Below are 15,672 nucleotides of genomic sequence, written 5' to 3'. Positions count from 1 at the left end.
CAATAAATAAACTCATTTACATCATATAAAAGATTTAATTAATTTATTTTCCAATAAACAATGATGAGCTATTAGTTTAGATTGGAACAAGAATGAGCTGCTTTTGCCAATTGATGCATCTTGTCGGCAGTTCGACAATGATATGTTGCTTAGTTTCTCAAAGAAATTAATATCATTAAATCAATTTATAATTGATTAATAATAATGGTTTTTTTTTTACATTTAACTGTTCGAATCTTGAGTCTTGCTTTACTATTAGAACATTTTTTAAAATAAATAAATAAATAAATTTACCTGAATCCAACTACTCTACTTTTTTGAATCTTGCAATAGGAAATTGAGTCTTGTGATGAATAACGATGAACTAACAGAGTCCTAAAAGAAGCCAAAATTATTGATGGATCAAATTATGGCAAATGCTGGAAAAGTTCATCCAAAGAAGAAAAGTTGGGAATATTTCAAGCTATAAAATCTGATTGAAAATGAATGCACTCATAGCGTAAAATGATAATCAAACACAAAAGGAAGGTAAGTCTCAAATTTTGTTTCTTGATACACGAGTGACATGTTCGAGGGACTCGAGCATCGTTAATACCAAATGCACCAAATCAAGGAGAGTAAAAGTAGTTAAAACCGACAGCGTACAATTACATTTGTTCTTTAGGTAGAAGAAAAAAATGGAATCATAAACTAAGCTTGGAATGGTTATAAGTAGAAAAATATGCAAACGCATTCGCTTTATCGGATTTACATTGCACAGCTGATGTGAAGTTACTAAAAATTTACATTTCTCACACTCAATGCCCCAGATAGACACATATAATAGGGGGAAAATTGAGGGACCCCCAAAAAAGAGAGAAAAGGGAAAAAGAAACGAACAAGAAAATGAAGGTGAAAAACAGGGGAACAATTTAAAACACAAACCCCTCTAGTTATCCCTCTAACTCAATACTATATATGGCCGTTTCTTTTCTATCCCAAGGGGTGGATAAAACCATACAAAATGATCATATCATCACTTACCAGTAATATAAGCTGTGAGACTGTAAACATCCTGTTCATTTACAATCAAATTGGATTAGACTGACCCTTTCCCATGTCAGTGAGCCAAGTCCTCGCTCCCGACGCCCACACTGGACTTATCGATCATATACACGTTATATTGATCATATACTCTTGCTCGATTCTCCGCCCACCACTGTTCGGCTTGCTTCTCGGTAAATCGTTTCCGACTGCAACAAAAAAAGAGAAAAAATAACAGTGATGTGTTATAAATTCTGCATCTAAATATGGTAGACCATATGATTTACACAAATGATGCTATTAGTACTGTGAGATTAGACAGATGAGCTACCACATGATTCATCATCTCCACACAGCATACTTCACAAAATTCAACATTAAACAACAAGAATAAATGTTTGATCCATACTGTTCTTGTCTCGCAAACTTCTGATCATTAATAATGACGGGAAACATTGAAGTTTAAAGTTGATGGTTACCAGCGATAGCCAATGAATTTCGTTGACTTTTCCTCTTTAAGGCCATGCATAAGATTTCATATGAATGAATTATGGCGACGGTGGTTGATTTTATTATAATAGCCTATACTTAGATGGTTAGATTGCCCCAAACACGCAATGAGCAAATCTGCTCTCAAGCAATACAAAAGAATAAAGATGGAAGCTTAGGCATGTGCCTTGCCTTCTATTTGATAGTCTGATAACAAAGTTATGTAAACTACTAGCTTCAAATCAACTCTTTTACGAAGGATCAAGTCAGCGAGGCTGAAGAATTATACCTGAAACGCACTCGCTTGAGATCTTTGGCGCCGCCCTGAAGAGAGGTAAACGTAATATATACACCAGGCTCATCTTGCTCAACCCATTCAGCATCATGACGAGAATCACTCTCTTTAACCTTGTTACCATTTCTAGTTGTTGAATCAGAATTGCTTTGTCTGTTATGGCCTGAACTACGATTACTTGCAGTGGTAGACCCATTAGACAGCAAGTTACTATTTGATTCTATGATGTCGGCTTCTAGAGACATTGTTTGGCCATTAGATCTGTCAATTGATGGAGTAACCACATCATTGAGGGGAGGACTGGAGCCCAAGGAGGCCAGAGAAGGTGATTTGATGTTGCGAGCTGCTCCAACTGGAAGTCTTTCTGCCATTTCCTTTAACTGTCGAAAAACAGGAAAAGGAAATTTGCAACTTTTAAGTAAAAAAGATAATAGTAAAAATAAATCAGTATCGTTAATCTTTCTACTGAGAGAGGTTGAAAATTTGCCAACTGAAAGGAGTGCTAACCAAAGGTAAGACGATATCCAGTAACTTGGATCTAAATCAGGACTAGCAGCTACTCAAGCTACCGTCACAATGTCAGCCAAAAACATTTGAAATTTATATTTCTAGACCTTTGTAAATAAATTAGTTGACTAAATAGTTTTAGTTGTTTGAGTCCACGAGAACACAAGTAGATTTCTCCTTCCCCAAGGTAAAACGCCTAAGGGCTATAGGCTAGGATAGAACATAGTGGTAAAAGAATCTTAATTCATCAGTGAAATTTGAAATCCGTGAAAGTGGCTGTGGGTTCAAATCACGTTATCTTACGGTCACCTCCATCCAAAGCAACTAATATCACTCAGAATTCCTCACCACCCAGTGATAAAGCAAGATAACAGTCCGTAGTTTTAGATTATGTGGACATGAAAAGGACGTTGTATTCTTAGGTAGACTAAATGAAGAGATTGAAGCCAATGAACTATTCCGATGATCAATTAAAAAAGGGACAACTTGATATTCATGATTCGTGATTTACTATTTGTAATTGTTATATGAAGGCCCTCACGATACACACTGATGTAATGGAGCTCATGTAAATGGCAATGCAAGATGTTCTATTTCCAGGTGAGAAACAGAAACAATAACAGACATGCATATATAACACCATAAATCAGCAGACCATCACATACAAGAATAAAACTTACTTGGGCAGTAAGCGACTTGATTACTTCCTTTGCTGCATTGCACTTTGACGCTTCTCCGGCAGCAAATGACAGTGCTTCCTTCAATTGTTTGATCGTTTTTTCCAACTCAATTTCTTGAAGTTGAGCTTTACGGGTAAGATTTTCAACCTGCAAAAAAAAAAAAAAAAACAATTGGTAAGACTTGATGCGTTCAGTGACGGCTAATTAAACTATGCTTTCCGTACAACAAAGAAAAAAGAACGATGTAGACAAAATAATCTGAAACCGAATCTAAAGACCTTGAAGAAGTTCAATACAACAGTTCCATTTCTCAAGCAAAATAATTGTAGAATCAACATTTTCTATATATTGTTTCAGACAAGAAACAGATTTCATTTGATAGAACGAGGGGACTTCAGCAATCTTTAAGCTCTCTTCTAGGGAATTTTTGCTTGGTCAAGTAACAAGTCTCGATAAGCTGTTGCAATCAGGCAATTCGTTAAAAGAGATATCTGATCGATCTGTCTTTCAATACTGACTCTTTTCCTCTTTTCTTTCTGATCTGTATTGCCTTGAAGAAAGAAAAGAGCTATTTGACTCATCACCCCCTATTAAGAATTTTGTGTCCTATCAAGCATCCTGACTTTCAAGCTTTCGTTTCAGCGATAAGATACCCTCCTATTGTATCATAGAATCAAACTAATACAACTACTACTCTCAAGCCGTGAAGTGGCTATATCTCCATGTAAAAATATCTGTGTTACGTGACACCTTTTTGCTAAAAAAGAATATCAATTTAACTTCTCAAGATTGGTTAACTTTCATATACCATTTAACTCAACAATAAAATTATAATTATGAGAAACCATCTGATCAACTATATTCAAGAAGCTTAGAGAAAATCAGATCCTGTGTACCTGAGCTTTTAACTTAACAACCTCCTGGCTAAGACCATCATTTGTCCTTTTAGCATCATCTACTACAATCTTTGGTGAGGTAAGACCTCCAAGAGTTGGGGTTGGTGTTGTTGAACGAGGTGGACTTGCTCGCCTTGATATAGGGGATGTTGCTCTTGAGACAATTCTGGAACCAGGAACTGAAGCAGAAATTAACTTTTTGGATGACCCAAACACTGGATTAAAGGATTTAGAAAGAGCTCCCCACTGGGATCCTCCATTTGGAACTGGGGACACTCTGCTACTAATACTTTCAAATGTTTTGTTTTTCTTGGAAGTTTGGCTTTCTCCTTGCTTCCCAGATTCCATGGAAGAAAACCGAGCAAGTTGAGCACGAGACTTGACAGACTCCAGTTTCTCATCTTTCTCAACAAATTCAGTGGATCCTTGATTGATGCTTCTTCTTCGGCTCACTGAAGACTGAGAAGAAGCATCAGTTTCAAATGCTTTCCGTAGTTTGTTATAACAGTTATCACATACACGATAGGGTTTGTTAGGATTTGGGGCCATAGACGCCTTGTGACATTTCTTACTGCTGCAAGAATGACAGAAAACAAGTCCACAGTTATAACAGTTATGCCGCTTCCTTTTGAAGTTAAATGGTAAGTGGCAGCCAGAACACATAGACTGATCAACACCAGAAACCCATTTATGAAGGCAGATAGCTGCAGTAAAATTTGTTCCACAGGCAATGCTTTTAACTTGCTTGTCTTTCAAAGCTTCTACTAACGTTGGTGAATTTCTGTCATCCGTATCACCATGACCCAAACGACCATTTGCACCCTTGCCCCAAGTGTAGACTTCAGTTCTTGAAGTTAAAACAGCAACATGATAAGCACCACAAGCTATTTCTTCCACAAAACTTTTCGAAAGCTTTCCTTCAACTCGAACAGGAGCCTTCCCGTCAGCATGAGGATTGCCTAACTGGCCATAAACGGGACTTCCCATTGTGTAAACATGACCAGATGTTGTAAGGGCAACAGTCAGGCTGTGCCCACATGAAACTCGACAAAAGTTAGGTTCAACAAGAGCTGCCACGCAAGTGGGCACAAGTTTTGTCTCTTTGTCACCATGCCCTAGTCGACCCTTATCTCCATCTCCCCATGTGAAAAGCTTCCCTGAAGAGCAATTGCTGGAACTCGAGCTACCAACCATAACTTCAACTACAGCAGCAGTATGCCAAACACCACAAGCAGCCCGCACAGTGCGTAGACCCTTGAGAGATTCCACTTCTCTGGGCATTGTGACACTGTTGCGATCTCCATGGCCTAAAACACCAAACGTTCCGTCACCGAAGGTAAAAAGTTGCCCTGCAGAGGTTACAACTGCAGTGTGCCAAGGTCCACAAGAGATAGAAGAGACATGTATGCCCTCCAATGGTCCATTTATTTTTTTGGGGATCCAGTGGCTTACTTCATTCCCATGGCCAAGAAGACCAAAATTATAAGTTCCATCACCCCATGTGTACAAATCACCAGAAAGTGTTACAGCACATGTGTGGTACTCACCACAAGATACCAATTCAATATTTTTATTACCAAGGGCATCTACAAGCTTTGGTTGCAAAACATCAGAATCGACACCATGCCCAAGCCTGCCTCCCGATTCCTCCCCCCAGGAGAAAAGTTCTCCTTGCTTGGTCACTAAGGCAGCATGGCGTCCACCACAGGCAATATTCTGAACATCCAGAACTACAGCAGATTCCAGGACTTTAGGCAGCAAAGAATCCATTTTGATACTTAAACAACTTCCAACTCTATTACTTCCACCACCAAGAATAGCATCCCCAGTTCCTTCACCCCAAATATAAACATCCCCCAAGGCATCACCATCATCATGACCTGAGCCTTGGCTGGAAGAGCTGACAGCACTTGATAAACTAACTCTAAAAGCATCCATTCCCATTGCTTTCATCGGACCAAGCACGTCTGAACTACCTGATGATAAAGAATTGACTGATATACTGGCAGGATCGGAAGGGAAGAACCCCTTGGGAGGAACAGCATACAGTATCACATCTGATAATGCCTTATCTACTCCATTTTTAGGAGGGCTTCCAAATGGACTCTGAAGTCGAAAATCGCCATCCTATATATTTTGAAGGGGGGAAAACATTACTTATCTAAATTTACTTTGCCTAATAGACGAGGTAAGGGAGATAAATTACCTTTTGTAAGCTATCATTGCTTCCAAAAGGTGAATTAAGAGGAGAACTTCTTCTGGTGTAAGTTCGAGGACTATTTGCTTCAGATTGCATTCCATCGCTCCTAGATTCTGTTCTCCATTTGCGGTGATGGCTACGGGAAATTAATGTTTTCAAACCATTGAACCAAACCTCAGCTTCATCTTTATCCTTGCAAATCTAGTATGCAGAAAAAATAACCAGATTATTAAGATTTTAAAATATCAAAGTAGCCAACATAAGTAAGGGTAAGGACGAGGCCAATGAACTGAATGCAAACAGAATAATAATCGAAATAATAATTAAAATACTAACATACCAAATCTAAAGATCTGTCATTATATATTAGAGAAAATGACTGGTATTCCTTCTCTGGCCGCGGATACCTTTGAAATATTGGCTGGAAAGTTATGTGAAACAGATCTGATCAGTAGATAGTATACGTATACCATAAAGTCATAAGTAAAATAGTCACTGGTTTCCATTAATGTTTTTAGTTGAAACAGGCCTAAAAAGATGGGAAAGATTCAGATCTTATGTTTCTTCAAAAAAAATTCTCACATATACTATTTTGATTCTTATATCAACAAATTTTCTATCAAGATTGCTAAACAAAGACTAAAATGAGACATTTTCTAAAGTTCAAGGACTAAACAGAAAAAAATATCAGGTCTAAGGACCAAAAAAATACGTGAAAAAATCAATCTCATTCAATTAGGAATAACCAAATGCCAAAATACTAATTACTACTTCTCTTTTTATGTGGAGGAAAAAAACCAATACAGACTAAACTTATGTGCTCAAGGTGGTTCTTCCAAGGACGCTGTATCATGAACCTATACAGAGATTGAATAGTAAAGCAATTTTAACATAGACACTTTAAAAGGAGATGTACATTAAATATTTTTTCCTTAGTATTTCTGTTATTCTCTACTTTTTCTTGGTTATAGGCCAACACATGTACCTTCTAGGAAAGATTGAACAACATAGATGACGTGCAAGGAACTTAAAGTTTCAAAATCCATCAAATTCTTAACTTCATTAATAGACCACAAACAATGTAAGCAGTTACCTTTTCAGTTGTGACCCTTCAGTATATCTCTAAAGTTCAGTCATAAACATTACCACGGTTCCTTGATAATTATCTTAATATCACATTGCATGCAAACCAATGTGGATATAGCCACAAAGGCAGGGGAGAATAAGCATAGGTATTAAAGAAATCAAATATTTAAAAAATAGTACTTACAGTGCGTTGCCCAGATATTATTCTAGAAACATGGCTTAGCTTAAGGTGTTTCTCCTCTTTCCCTGAAAACCAAATCAGAACAGACTCATCCTGAAACATAAAACACCGCCAATCACTTTCAGTTATTATGACACTACCCCATGCAACTAAGATCAAGAAGAGAAGGAATCATAATATAGAGCTCCATCAACAACCAAAGTAAAAGAAAAGAGTGATAAAAGTTTGATATTGTCTCAATTACGTTAGGATCTAAAACACGACAAATTACCTGCTCATCTTTTCTATCCAACTCAACTAGAAAATAAATTCGACAAATTTTTGGGGGAGAATACCATGTTATGCAGCTGGACTTGGATATCCCTTACTTTAAGATGATATGTTATCCAAGTAAACAATTTTCATACGTAAGATGCAATGTTCTCATAAACATGATCTCATTGAGAAAAGTTTGTGCACCGTTATGGCATTACAACTAAGCTTATCCCATCAGAAGTTATCATGCGTACAACAATAATGGCTATTAAAAAAGTGTAATTACTGAACAAATGCAACAACAATTACAACAGAACCAGACTTACATTGGAAAGCCGGAAAGGACAGAATTTTGGTTTTCCCCTCCTTCCATACTTCAGCAGATAAGCTCCCTTCTTTAGAGCAATAATGGACTGAAACATGCAAAACAAAAAAAAAATATGACATACTATATGCATGTGGCGGCCAACTACGCGCCTTCCAGAAGTTTGGCTGTCAACTCGTGGAAATATAGATGCTACAGATTCCAGAAAAGAAATTGGATGGTCATTCGACAATTACTAAAAATCAAAACTGAAAAAATATTATTCATCATGAGGTCCATTTTCCTCTCTACAGTCTCAAATACCATGTTGCACTTATTCAATACCCTGAAATGTTGCCAATTGACATTATTGGCTACAACGACTAATCTTTGGAATCCATTTGGCTATTTGGATCGATAAATGAACATACAACACAGGAAAGGAATCACAACTTGATTCCTTTACAATGATTGCTCGCGAAAATTAAAACACAAGAACTAACTAACTTGATCCTATCCTATGAATTAAATTTAGATTCAGGGCATCAGTGTTGAGAAGGGAAGTGATGGTTCTTCTAGATTCATCTTCAACCATTGTCATTCTACAAGAAAGTAGCCTAGTTCATTCTAGACCAACGAGAGTGGGTGTAGGATGCATCCTTCGGGTTGTCTAAGAAATTTTTGAAAACATATATAGACAGATCGTATGGAATCTTCCAACGGTATAATTATTTTACCAACGGTGAATTGCTTCATTAGAACTTGAAAGTGTAGCTGTCCAGGAAACAGCCATCAAATTCAGCACACAAAAACCTTCAACTAATTAATTTACTGGTCACATCCCGCTAAGTAAATCAAACTTGCCTCCAGAAATTCATTAAAAAAAAAAAATAATAATAATAATAATAATAATATTCCAATTCAATTTCTGATGGCTGCATCGCAGTTCAAACGGCACTCGTTTGCACTGAATGTGAGACTAAACATGCGAGTGATGGCGACGGCAGTGCAAAAGGATACCGGGAAAAATTCCACTGCTTCATTTATACGCTTGTTGCAATGATTTGATAGAAACGTAGCAGTAAATGTTATAAACAAGCAAATCATGGACAACATACGTTTGAGTAGTACGAGGATATAAAAGAGAAGAAAATGGATGAGAGCACCTGCTCGATATCCCTTTCCACCGGACCATTCCTATTAAGATCTGAAGTCATTCTATCCATCCTCGACATCAAGTTTTCCCCCACTTGAACCCTCAAATCTGAAGACTCGACCTTAACTCACCCATTCTCAAAACCAATCGCCTCCATTGACCAGTTCTTGCGAGAAGCCGCTCAATCTACACCTAAAACTCAAATTCAACGAGCACTTCCAATCTACAACACTAAAATCCTCCATCTCAACTCAACTACACAGCTCCCGTCCGATTCATCCAGCCACCGCTCCGAAACTGCGCCGTCTCTGAAGCACTATAGCTGCAAATTCTTGAATAACTTCGCTGAATTGACCTAGGCAGGCGGCTGCTTCAATGCCTTGACTGGAGAATATAACAGCTAGGTTTAAACAATCGAAATGGGCAACAAAAGAGGAGAACCTCCACAGATTAGCGTGAACAGGCCGCAAAAGTGTAAGTTATACCTCTGACTGTATGAGACCTGAAGCACCACCTGACCGTAAAAGTGCAAGAAAGTGAAAGAAACCTGGAAACTATGATCTGATTCGGAGTTGCAGGGAAGAGAGAGAAAGAGAGACCAGAAAGTCGAGGAGAGAGAATGACAGAGTGAAGAGGATGACGAATAGATGAATGTTAAATTATCAAAACAAAAAAAAATTGTGGTTAAAAATATAATCTAACCTTTCTTTGCATGCGATTAAATTTATAGATGAAAAAGTGTGTATCTAATCCAACAAAATAAATATAAACACGTACATGAAAAAAATTAAGGATGCATGACATTTGTATCAATCATACTTACTGTCGTCTTGTTTTGTTTTTTTCTTTTATAATCGTTTTTATTTGTGGAGTTTATTCATTAAATTAACGGAAAAAGCCTTCAAATGAAAATTTTCAAAATTCAAGTATAATAAAAATCAGATCTTGTATGATAATAAAACGTTTGGTCTTTATAATTTAGCTATAATTTGTTGTTTATCATCATTTTCAACATTATTAACTCTTAAGTACATGATAAGATAAAACAATTAACTGTCCTTTTTCTACTCATGACTCATATATTTGTTAATAATGATGAGTTTTTAACAAGCTTGAGACACTTCAGTAACATTAAATTAAATTAATATTTAAAGGCAAACTTACTTGAAATGTTACATTAATATGAAATGTAGAGCTTAACACACATATATATAATAGAACATTATATTACAACCGTTATATTGAAGCATGGCTAACAATAGTATTATTTGTTTTTTTTTTTTATTTATTTGTCTTTTGGAACTCACTATAGTTTTATTTGTGGGATAAAATAGTACAAAATGAAAATTGGAATGGAAATATTAATGAAAGAAAAAAAAAGTTTATATGATATGTGACAATGCCCACGATACTTTGTCAAATTTCGATGCTGACATTTGCTCTTTCCATTTTCTCTCACTTCGTCGGTTGGATCTTCACACGTGTCCAATTTTCAAATAGATCATCATTTTTTTCTTTGTTATTCAACATAAAATTAAATGTTTAGTAAGACATAAATTTTCAATTTTATATTCAAATAGGTTCCTAAATTTTAAAAACGATTAAATAAATGTAAAATTGCAACTTTTAACCCCTATAAACAAAATTGAAAGTTAAAAATTAATTAGAGAAAATAAATTCATGGAGTTTGGATTTGTATTGATATTATAGGGAAGAATAAGGTTAAAAGGTTTATAGTGCTTGAGTCTAGGATTTGTCAAATAAGACAATCATAAGCTTGGCTTGTGGGATTAACAAAATACATGGCAAAACTTTTTTTTTTTTTTTTTTTAATGCAAAAGGTACTAATTTTTTTAAAAGGATTTATAAAATCAATTTGGATTATATAACCAAGCACCATAAAGTATTTAAAAGGTATTTTCTAAAAGTCATGCCATATAATTTCATATAATTTAGAAATATGAAAAAAATAAAAAGATAAATTTTCATTAAAAATAAAATAGAAACTAAAAAGTAAAAAGTCCAATTTAAGCATATGATGGAAAAGAGAAAGGAGGAGAGTACACTTTTTGGAAAAGTGGGGTGTGAAAGTGATGGAGGGCACAAGTGATTTGTAAGTTCTCTCTCGAAGTGGTCCAAAACTCTAAGCTTTTTAAAAATTCTAAATCTCGAGCTGTAAATGAAGCCCTTACATTGAATGGCTTTGATTCCTCAGTTGTAAATGATCTTCCTTTGTGTGAAATGTGCTTATCAAACAAATTGAGAGGCTAAGGCAGGCCCCTCCAATTGCAACCCAACCCCCCACCCACATGATCGCACAAACAAAAGCCACCTAAAAAGCCACTCCCTTTTCTATTCCATCTTCTTCTACATCATTCATTTATCTCTGCAACCTTTTCTAAGCCTTCTTTTTTACCATCTCCCCCATAGCCGAGCTAATGAGTGGTTCATGTGATCTCGTGTTGGTTGCGAGGAGAACCCAAGCTTTTAAATAATAATTCGAGACAACAAATATCTCTTTCGACTGATTGAAAACAAACACTACACGCAAGAATTGAGCAGATTTTGAAGGGCAATTCATGTGCAGGGACGTGTAGAGATGGACAATTTCAACAATAGTTTCAAACGAAATCATACATTTCAATGATTAAGATCGAGATCGAAATGGGATAGTTCCAATTCCAAGTGCTAACAAATTTGGTGATTGAAGCATTCAGAGAGACTGTTTTGGCTTGCATTGTTTCAGAACAGCATCATCACTAGAACCACTTCAAGACAACATAACATAATTCAAGATGTGAGGCTCAGAAATCCTTCAAATTTTTGGTAGATAAGTAAGCTGTTTTCACAATTAATGTTAAGACTTTGAAACAGCCCCTTGAATCAAACATATCGAGTCATAAATGGACGGTGCAGTTATAATACATTGTCGACGATGCTTCTCTGTCAATCAAAACAAATTACAGCAGTACAAATCGACATGACCTGACCCGATACGAGTTCCAACATCCATGCACAAAAACAAAAACATGCAGGCTTTGTACTTATACACACGAGAGAGGAGAGGAGAGGGAGAGAACCTGACGGCCAGAATCTGCCTAAGGTTTGCTGCAACTCACTAATATTGCTACCCAATTTACAATAACTCCAAATTATGTACCCGAATCAGACGACCTTGTCGAGCCTCTACCGTTACTCAATCTAACGATGAGCTGGTATCTTCAGCTTCGTCAACGGTGAAGCTGTATGGCATCTCCATTGTGGACCTACATGACATGGGCTGCTGTTAATATATAGCTCACTGAAAATCTCCAAGGAGATGCACTCATGTTACAGTACAGGAAATATATTGTGAGGTCCGTGGGGTTGGACCATTATAAATGGTATTAAAGCCAGACACCGGGCGACGTGCCAACGAGGAGGTTGACCCTCGAAGGGTATGGACACAAGGCGGTGTGCCAGCAAGAACGCTGGCCCCGAAGGGAGGTGGATTGTGAGATCCCACGTCGGTTGGGGAGGAGAAAAAAGCATTCTTTAGAAGGGTGTGGAAAAGTTCAAACAAGACAATATCTGCTAGCGTTGAGCTTGGGCCATTACATGTATGCAGCAATTTTAACCATATTAAAGGTGAAGGCAAGAAAACTATAAGAGAAACCAGATCAGGGACGTGTATGCTGACCTGCTAGTAAGATTTTTCCGCCCTGGTTTTTCAGAAAATGACGCTTTAGCTGCATAGCCTGACCGAGGTAAATCCAACGGACATCGATACGCAACCTAGATATACGAGTAGGGGAAGTTTAAGCAAGAAACCACAATATTATTACATTACTGCAAAACATGACACCACTTGAACTCACAGCCAATTCATTTGTTGGTGGGATCTTCCCTCTAACTGGATCATTACTTTCATTTACTGCCTTTTCTTCTCCATTGAACATTTCCTATATAAGCACAAAAGAATTAGAATAATTCAAGAACATTCAATAAAAAGGTATGAAGTACAAACCTTTGACATCTTTTTAGGATTATAGTCCAAATAACCACTCCTACAAAAACTCTTCGAGCCAACACTGCCACGGTTATGCAACGGCATCTCTGTCTGTTCGCTAGCAACTTTCGAAGAGTAGGAGCCATGGTTGTTGGAAACAGAGCCCGTCCTACTTCTAGGAATGTTATAGTCTGAGTTCATTCGGTGATCCCTTTTACTACTACTAGAAAGTGTCAACCCACCGGATTCCTCGTACATATTCAAGGGAGAGTTATGGCGGGGAAACGGATCGATTTTGTTGTAATAGTTGGAACTTTTCTTTAATGGGTAAATAGAATTATTTTCCTGACACTCGGGTCTACATGTAATGCCAGTGGGGGCTGCTTCCTCCATATATGAGTCCTGAGAACTCATATTTGAACTAAGCACTTCATACCTCTATAGATCAAGAAAAGGTTAGAAGATCAAACTTCGTTTAACTCTTAAACAAAAACCACAATAAAATAGCTGCTTAAGAAAGCCGTAATTTAGGTTCACTTACTGAGGAGAGAGCTCGTCGTTTCTTCATCGTCAACGTGTCTGGAGAACGAGGAAGTAGCACATTTCCGACATAGTATGAATCTGTGAAGTATCCATCAAAAAATAGGAATGATGCTCAATGAAAGCTTGTTCTAGCAGTTGAATAAAAATCATCATACTGTAACGCATGACAGATTCTGCATTCGACGAAGAACTTAAACTAAGAGTACCTAACATTCTAATATCCCCGACCGAGTACTCGCCATCCCGTGTAAGAGATGGAAAATAATTGAACAAGAAACATAGTTCACTGAAAAGATTGCAACGTCACCGAATCGTGATACTGCTGCAGGTTCTTTAGATTTAAAACCTTTAGCAATGGGTGGCGAAAATGAAAAAGGTATTCAGAGCCCTATATGCATGACCAATTTCACTATACAAACTGGTAAACAATGAATATTATTGGAGAGCACAAGATAATAAATATAGTTTTTATTGAGCAAAACAATAGGTGAAAACATTTTCATTTACAATAGTAAATTCATATGCTATATAAGAGGCTACTATGAAAAATAGTAACATTCTCGACATCGACACGTTCTATTGTTTACCATGGATTGGACCTTTAGCTTGGGACTCGAATGCACCAGGCGGAAGTGGCTGGAATTCGACGCCAAGTGATGGACCATCCTCCCGATATTGCACGCCCAACTGTCTCTTAACAGCAGTAATAGCAGCATTTTCAGCTTCCCCCTTCACTTTTAAATAGCCAGACGGTTTGTATCGCAGGGAGTTTAAAGGCTTTGGATTCGACGGTGGAAAAGCGCTCTCATGTGTTAAATACTGAGAAACTTCTGTATCATATGGATTCTCACTTTGAGATAATAACCTATCTTTTAAAGACGAGCTGCTTTCCGAAGATGTATTTTCCATATTACTAACATTTTCTGCATAGTGACTCCTACGCTCAAGAACATTATCAGTAGCTAGCTCACGACCGTAAGGCTTTTGACTCTCGACTTCACGTGGATCAACATGCCAATAGTCTCCATTTTTTGTGCTACCACATGAATCTTGTGCAAGTCCACTGCCACGATCTTGAATAACACCACTGGAACGATCCTGTCGAACGCTCGTATATGTTTCACAAAATCGTTTGTCTTTTAATCTTCTGTGGCAAAACCATCCAGATATTTGCTTTTCAGTCAAGCCTAGCTGCTCTGCAAGCTGTGATTTCATTTCCTCGGTCGGATACTTGTGGTCTGGAATTGGAATTGGCATTTAAACACTTCTTTTCAGATTACAAGGAAGCTAATGAAGGAATTTACAACAGGATAAACTCTTACCATTGTAGAACCTCTCTAAAGCAATCAACTGGGTTGGTGTCTTCAGCTTCCGTTTCTTGTTCTTCTCGGTCGAATCTTTGTTCTCCTCCGAATGCATAGCATTACCCAACTCTGAGTTCAAGACAAAACAACAAATCACTGAAAAAAAACCAGCTACCTCAAACTCAGGTGGGGCATTACCATTACCAGAGAATCAAAGCTCTGGAAAACGACAAACAAAACCCAAAAGAGTAAAAGGCACAGAATCAAAATCGAGTTTCTATTTGGCTGTTCATCCGATTGATCGAACCGGAAACTCAAAACTATTGGCACAGAATCAAAATTATGAACACAAGGATGGATAGATGCCTAAAAGGAACCGACCCGACGCAAAACCAAATCCAAATCCAAGAAAGGCATTAGGAAATTAGACGATCTGAGGAGAAGAGGGAATACCTTGTTCCATGGCGAAAGATTCTTGGGTCTGTGTCCTCCTCTGCTGTGTGCTACTGCTTGTTTTGGCATCTATTGACCCAAAAGGAGGAACCCATCAAGTTGAAGATTGAAGCGTAAGACAATGCGAGATGGGTAGCATAAATTCATGTGTTTGGTTAATTAAACACACAATTAAAAAAAAACAAACCCAAATAGAAAAAAGTGGGGGATTTCTTTTTACGAAGGTGAAGAAGAAGAGGCAAGAAATCTCTTTGGATTTTGCGTATTGGGTTTCTTGTTGCAATAACTATTTACAGTTAAATTTTTTGTTTT

At 37.3% G+C, this 15,672-nt stretch overlaps 2 protein-coding genes across 3 annotated transcripts; both read right to left on the bottom strand.

Annotated features, from left to right (window-relative positions):
• Nucleotides 1–667: 667 nt before the first annotated feature.
• Nucleotides 668–9,728, bottom strand: LOC111483676 (PH, RCC1 and FYVE domains-containing protein 1-like). The gene is made up of 10 exons (XM_023129929.1): nucleotides 9,558–9,728; nucleotides 9,083–9,456; nucleotides 7,939–8,025; nucleotides 7,361–7,450; nucleotides 6,431–6,511; nucleotides 6,097–6,291; nucleotides 3,891–6,017; nucleotides 2,995–3,141; nucleotides 1,802–2,187; nucleotides 668–1,232 (listed from the first exon to the last, which is right to left on the bottom strand). Exons 2-10 carry the CDS (start codon nucleotides 9,149–9,151, stop codon nucleotides 1,100–1,102), a joined length of 3,315 nt encoding a protein of 1,104 aa, XP_022985697.1. The 5' UTR covers nucleotides 9,152–9,456; nucleotides 9,558–9,728; the 3' UTR covers nucleotides 668–1,099.
• Nucleotides 9,729–11,903: 2,175 nt separating this feature from the next.
• Nucleotides 11,904–15,672, bottom strand: LOC111483770. Of its 2 annotated transcripts, none has more exons than XM_023130075.1 (8): nucleotides 15,361–15,672; nucleotides 14,926–15,063; nucleotides 14,191–14,841; nucleotides 13,602–13,681; nucleotides 13,079–13,498; nucleotides 12,930–13,013; nucleotides 12,752–12,846; nucleotides 11,904–12,338 (listed from the first exon to the last, which is right to left on the bottom strand). In XM_023130075.1, exons 1-8 carry the CDS (start codon nucleotides 15,368–15,370, stop codon nucleotides 12,269–12,271), a joined length of 1,548 nt encoding a protein of 515 aa, XP_022985843.1. In that variant the 5' UTR covers nucleotides 15,371–15,672; the 3' UTR covers nucleotides 11,904–12,268. The 2 variants fall into 2 exon arrangements, with proteins under 2 accessions (XP_022985843.1, XP_022985844.1); XM_023130076.1 differs by having other exon boundaries at nucleotides 14,926–15,036; nucleotides 15,361–15,571.

The sequence above is a fragment of the Cucurbita maxima genome, unplaced genomic scaffold, assembly GCF_002738345.1.
Source record: "Cucurbita maxima cultivar Rimu unplaced genomic scaffold, Cmax_1.0 Cma_Scf00009, whole genome shotgun sequence".
NCBI lineage: Eukaryota > Viridiplantae > Streptophyta > Magnoliopsida > Cucurbitales > Cucurbitaceae > Cucurbita > Cucurbita maxima.
Note: the sequence above shows the minus strand (reverse complement) of the source record. Positions and strands in the feature narration are given on the sequence as shown.